General features: G+C 38.6%; 1 protein-coding gene across 1 annotated transcript; it reads left to right on the plus strand.

Annotated features, from left to right (window-relative positions):
- Positions 1-1,675: 1,675 nt before the first annotated feature.
- Positions 1,676-4,760, plus strand: cyp7a1 (cytochrome P450, family 7, subfamily A, polypeptide 1). The gene is made up of 6 exons (XM_026206536.1): positions 1,676-2,229; positions 2,523-2,763; positions 2,849-3,453; positions 3,798-3,928; positions 4,023-4,201; positions 4,304-4,760. The coding sequence occupies exons 1-6, from the start codon at positions 2,147-2,149 to the stop codon at positions 4,601-4,603; spliced, it is 1,539 nt and encodes a 512-aa protein (XP_026062321.1). The 5' UTR covers positions 1,676-2,146; the 3' UTR covers positions 4,604-4,760.
- The last annotated feature ends 1,553 nt before the right edge of the window (positions 4,761-6,313 follow it).

The following is a 6,313-nucleotide window of genomic DNA, read 5'->3' on the forward strand; positions in this document are numbered from 1 at the left end:
ATACCGTCGAGCATCCTGCGCCACGGACGTCCACCAAAACCGCTGCTTGATTAACCTACGAGTCGCTCCAGGGTGGCAAGCTAGACTAGAAGAGTGGCCCCACTGAAGTACGCTAGTTCGGACTGACTCAGGTACAAAGAACAGACCCTCTGGGCATCCAGTGGGAAAAGAAGCATGGCGTAGTGCCGCGCGGACCTTGCACTCCAGACCCTTGGACCCCCCAGGTGACCGCAGCCACAACCCGTTCAGGATGCAAAATGGTCACCAGGGGGTTGGGACTAGCCTCAGCCTCAAAAACCAACGACAGCACGTCAGTTTACCATTCTTAGAGCCCGGGCGATAAGAAATGGTAAACCTGAAATGTCCAAAAAATAATGCCCAGCGAGCCTGCCTAAAATTTATTCTCCTGGTGGTGCGAATGTACTCAAGATTCTCATGATTTTTAGATTTGCAGTTACATCAAAACAGACTATAAAATGCTGTTTTCAGTTAAATGTATTCTTTGAATGCACGTGAAGTTACAACAGTCATAAAACTTTATGAATACCTTTATGCTATAGGTGAACCCCTTCACACTTTTTATTGGTATATACATATGATGCTACATTTGACTTCTCAAACATTTTGTAACTGTTTATGAGGTGAATAAACTATGTGGAAAGAGGCTTTTTGAGGATACAGAATAGAATGATTTGATTGCAGCAGATTGTTTGTTTTATCTGTAGTTTCAAGGTCAAATGAATGCTTGGCCATCACAGTGTTAATTATTAAAGTTGATGAACATGGCCTTCATCTGGACCTTATCAATGGAGTTAACTCCTTTCAGTTAGACACGTCACACACATTGAGATACAAACACTGCATTTGATAAGATCGACTATAGATTGGTACTTAAAGCTGATTAACGATCCATTCAGTTGCCAATAGAATCCGAGAATAATGTTTCATTCATTTTAAATCCAATTAAACTGCATGCAAATGTAACAGATTAAATGCATAAATCCAAAGCATAACAACATTTTTTTACTAATTATAGATTCCTAAAATCATGTGTGTACTGATGTTAAACAAGTCGTCTTATTGATTTATTTTGAAATATCTTTTATTAATGTTACTTACTAGCTCATGACGGATGCCAGTGTGTTTGAACTGACTGAACTCACTGATGCTTTGAAGTTTTGGGCAGAGCACCAGTTACAAGCGATCAATGACCATTTATACAGAAGTAACCTGTCAAATTAAGGTTAAAATAGTATAAAGTTCTTGCAAGCAAATAAACACTTTGCCAATTCATACAGCTTTTGAACCTCTCCTCATCACCCGCTGAGGGAAATACTTAGAAGAACTCTGCTGAAAATATGACTAATCATTTACCATACTAGCTCATCTGACACAACAAAACAGGGTTTTGAATACAAAATAATATTATATTATACTTTTTTTGATGTTGTTTAATATTCAAATAATGCATGTTTTTCCTTTTTTTTGTGACAATATAAGATATTTCCTTGAATTCCTATTTTTGGCACTGATGCAACCTCAACCATTTAGTCATCAAGAGGTTTTGTGTTGCAGACAAAACATTAAATTGTTTGTATGGGGTGTATAGTCATTGTTAAAAACTAGTTTTGTTTTGAGAAGTCTATGGTGGTGAAATATGAGTTTCAACAGGAACACAATACATCCATAGAAATGTACTTGCCTGATACGTACATAGCATGACCTCAGCATAAATGTTATGTCATGGCTTTTAAAAAACAAATAAACAAACATACTTAAATCTTTTCAATGAGTTTCAGAGAGTTTACGCCCCATACCCCCCACCACCCCACCAAAAAAATCACACATCTCAAAGACCTTGAAGCTGTTTCTCAACTTTGGAATACTATCAAAGTACAGTCTACTGGCTGTCAGGTGGAGGTGTCCATGGACTCCGTTCAAGGACACGCACAAACACACACACACACATGCCTACACCTATCCAGTATTTTTTCTTAAAGGCATCTGGCACGTCATTAGTCGTGGAGTTACGTCAAGGGCTGTGGCTTGCGGTGAATCATATAAAACCTTGCTAAGAGCACATGAGAGCATCTTCAATGATTAAAGCCACACTCTAGTTCCACCAGTTTCTATCTTCCCAGCAGTCATGATACTAAGCATTGCCCTCATTTGGGCCATAGTTGTTGGACTCTGTTGTTGTCTTTGGCTTATCACAGGAATACGCAGAAGGTAAATACTCACAGATTTGTGACTAATATCATCACAGGGATGGATGGGATTCTCATCGGTTTGATAATTGATGTTACATATCTTTACAATCTCTAATCCTAAATAACAAACTTGCAGGGTACTTCTTTAAATGAAAGATCGCCTTAAATGATTATATGTTGTTTTTAGTTCGCTAGTTTTCCAAACAATTTTTGCTAGTACTGAATTGAATCGGCTTACATGATGAACTTGTTTCTTGTTCTTAAACCCTGCTTTTATGAGCTGTTTTGTAACTGTTGCTGTGATTGTTTCAGACAGCCTGGGGAGCCTCCAGTAGAAAATGGCTGGATCCCTTACCTCGGTTGTGCTCTTCAGTTTGGTGCCAATCCTTTAGAGTTTCTTCGCAGCAGACAGAAGAAACATGGTCACATTTTTACATGCAAGATTGCTGGGCAGTATGTCCATTTCCTTTGTGATCCATTCTCCTACCATGCCGTTATCCGCCAAGGAAGGCATCTAGATTGGAAGAAATTTCACTTTGATGCCTCTGCAAAGGTAAGGAAACTAAAATGTTGCTTACTGCTAACAACAAAATGTACTCCTTAAACTGTGATGTGATGACATGCATGTGTTCTTGCAGGCATTTGGTCATGAGAGCATGGATCCCAGTCAAGGTTACACCACCGAGAACCTGCATCAGACCTTCCTGAAGACCCTGCAAGGGGAGGCCTTGTCTCCTCTCATTGAGACCATGATGGAAAACCTACAGAGCACCATGCTGCAGTCAGGCATGCTGAAAGCCAAACCCTCCGAGTGGCAGAGCGATGGCATTTTTGCTTTCTGCTACAAGATCATGTTTGAAGCAGGTTACCTGACCCTCTTTGGAAAGGAATTGGATGGAGACCAGAGTATTGCACGCCAGCAGGCCCAAAAAGCTCTGGTGCTCAATGCATTGGAGAACTTCAAAGAGTTTGATAAGATCTTTCCTGCTCTGATTGCTGGTCTCCCCATTCACGTTTTCAAAAGTGCGTACAGCGCTCGCGAAAATCTCACCAAGACAATGCTCCGCGAGAACCTCAGCAAGCGTGCCAATGTGTCGGACCTCATATGCTTACGCATGCTCTTAAATGACACACTATCTACCTTCAACGAGCAGAGCAAAGCCAGGACCCATGTGGCCATGCTGTGGGCTTCACAAGCAAACACTTTGCCTGCAACCTTCTGGACCCTGTTCCATATGATCAGGTACAAATCATATTTAGCAAGTGTAAAACTGCACAGTAGTCACTCCCTAGGGTTATCAACCAGCACAGATAAATGCGGTAATTGTAGTGTTGGAGATAAGCATTCCTAGTGTTATTGGAAAAGACTATACTGTAATTGCATTTAGAAGAAGATCTTAACTAACTTATGCTCTTTTCCTCTGATGTATAAGACAACAAAAATAGTTGATGAAAAAAAAAAAAGAAATTCAGAAATTGATAATAAATGTTCAAATCAATTAGACGAAGTAATCTGTCTTGATACCCCACCAAAACATTCCCTGCTGTACTTGTTAAGTAGATGACACAACTTCTGCTTGTTTGCAGGTGCCCTGCGGCCATGAAAGCTGCTACCGAAGAGGTGAGGCGAACATTTGAAAGTTCTTATCAGAAAATCGATCCCATGAATTCTCGACTTGTACTAACAAGGGAACAGTTGGACAACATGCCAGTTCTAGGTGGGAACACTTTGAAAATATAAAAAAATTCATGTACTCAATGTGATTAACATACTGGAATGTCATGTGTACTAAAGCTTCCCTGTAATTTCAGACAGTATCATTAAAGAGGCGATGAGGCTGTCCAGCGCGTCCCTGAATGTGAGAATGGCCAAGAGCGATTTCCTTCTTCACCTGGACAACAACGAGTCTTACCACATCCGCAAAGATGATGTAATAGCTCTGTACCCCCCGATGATTCACTTTGATCCTGAGATCTATGAAGATCCTCTGGTGAGATAAATGGCAGCTTTCACCTAAAAAATATCAGAATAAACTGGTAAATGATGTAAGAATTAATCTCCTCATTAATGTGTTTGCATCTTCCACGAACAGACATACAAGTATGATAGATACCTTGATGAGAATGGACAGGAGAAGACGAGCTTTTATCGAAACGGACGCAAACTTCGTTACTACTACATGCCCTTTGGCTCTGGGGTAACCAAGTGTCCTGGCCGCTTCTTTGCTGTGCATGAGATCAAGCAGTTCCTGTCTCTACTGCTAGCGTACTTTGAAATGGACCTTTTAGACCCTGATGTGAAAGAACCGCCGCTGGACCAGTCTCGGGCCGGACTGGGCGTTCTGCAGCCCACCTATGATGTTGACTTTCGATACAGACTCAGATCTCACTAGGAATCTCACACTTATTTATGGACTGTAGACTTACGCTGTAAATAATGTACATATTTTCATTGCGTCCAAGCAGACAAATGTGAATAGGTTTTAATTGTGTTTTCTTTCTATTCAAGTTGATTTGAGAGAGATTAAAAAAATCTCCTTTTTAAAACAATTCAGTAACATTTACTGCACTTATTCTGTTTATTCATAGTATTCTTCTCAATTCTTAAAATATACGGCAGTATTCAATATTGAACATTTGTTAGAAATTGGAATCACTCATGCTATTTCATTGGTGGTTTACCGTTTTTGTAAAATGATACGCAATGTGCTTTGTGATTGCAGGCAATTTTTACTTTTTAAACGAAAGGTGCTTAAAGGTATGGTGTAAGCAATTTTATATGGAATTAAATACAGAAAACGATCAAATATCAATGTAATAATTGACTTGATGAAGTGTTATGTCAAACTCTGTAACAACCTTTTTAGACAATAGGGGAAAAATATATATTTCCGGTCAGATTCATGGTTTAGCCAATCAGAAGGGTTATTTTATTTTTTGCCTTTGCGTGTTCACAGCGCACAGTCCATTTTTGGGGAGCCGGAAACTGTGAAAGGTATTTTTGGATTATGTTTTCGTAAATTTGAAAGGTGTAAAAAGTTAGTGATTTATAGTAAATGCGATTTTACACAACCAAAAATCTAAGAGTCAATATACACATTGAAATAAAGATAAAAATTGATAGCACTTAAAAGAAGAAAAAAAGAGCTCACCACTACAACCTTTTCATCGCTGGACTGAACGTTCAGACGCCGAGCTCATTTACTTCTGATTGACAGGTAAAAAAATACAATGGTTACATTTAAGCTGCAGTGTTGAAGAAAATGGGGCATTTTTAATTTGAAAGAATTTCTGCAGATAATGTAAGCACACATCAATAAAAATAAAAAAGGGGAGAACCTAAACCAGCATAAGCTCTTGGTCAGTGTAGGAGACCAGTTTAAACTGGATAAGACCAGCAAAGCTGCTTTTTTCTTTTCTTTTCTTTTTTCTTTCTTTTACTTCTTTTATTTTTTTTGAAAGACATGATATAATATAACAACAACAGCAACATTTATAATAATAACATAATCTAGGCAATAGATTATAAACAATATTCAAATCCCAGAATTCTTTTAGCAAGTCAATGATTGTTACCTTTTCCTTAACATCTGTTCATCACTATCACTATCTAAGGATGCCAAATGGTCAAAAGCAATACTGACATAGACCTAAATCTAATTGATAAACACATAGATTGTGTCAAGGACACATGCTTAGCAACCACCTCTTCTGTTGATAAGCCTGAGCATAAGGCATGCAAATATTAAAGTGACTCTTAGTAACCCGGCTGTCTTCAGGGTAGGCTACAACGTGAAAGAGTGTACTCGTGCGCACTGCTGTACACTTTGTCCTTGAGCTGATTATGTAACGAACCTGCCAACACGATCTACAAAAAATCACTTTGCATTAGGACGAAAAGTTTAGTGTACTAATCAATTATATTTCCAATATAATGAGACACTTTCTCAGAATTCATTCGAAATTAATCCGCACATGCAAATAAGGAAGTGACGGCACATTAGCAACATCTATTTGTGTTAATGCATGAACACAGCAAACAAGTTTTCATTAAAGTAAGTATTTCATTAATACAAGAAGATTATTGTGAGAGAAGTAATTAT

The sequence above is a fragment of the Carassius auratus genome, chromosome 27 (genome assembly GCF_003368295.1).
Source record: "Carassius auratus strain Wakin chromosome 27, ASM336829v1, whole genome shotgun sequence".
In the NCBI taxonomy this organism is placed as follows: Eukaryota; Metazoa; Chordata; class Actinopteri; order Cypriniformes; family Cyprinidae; genus Carassius; species Carassius auratus.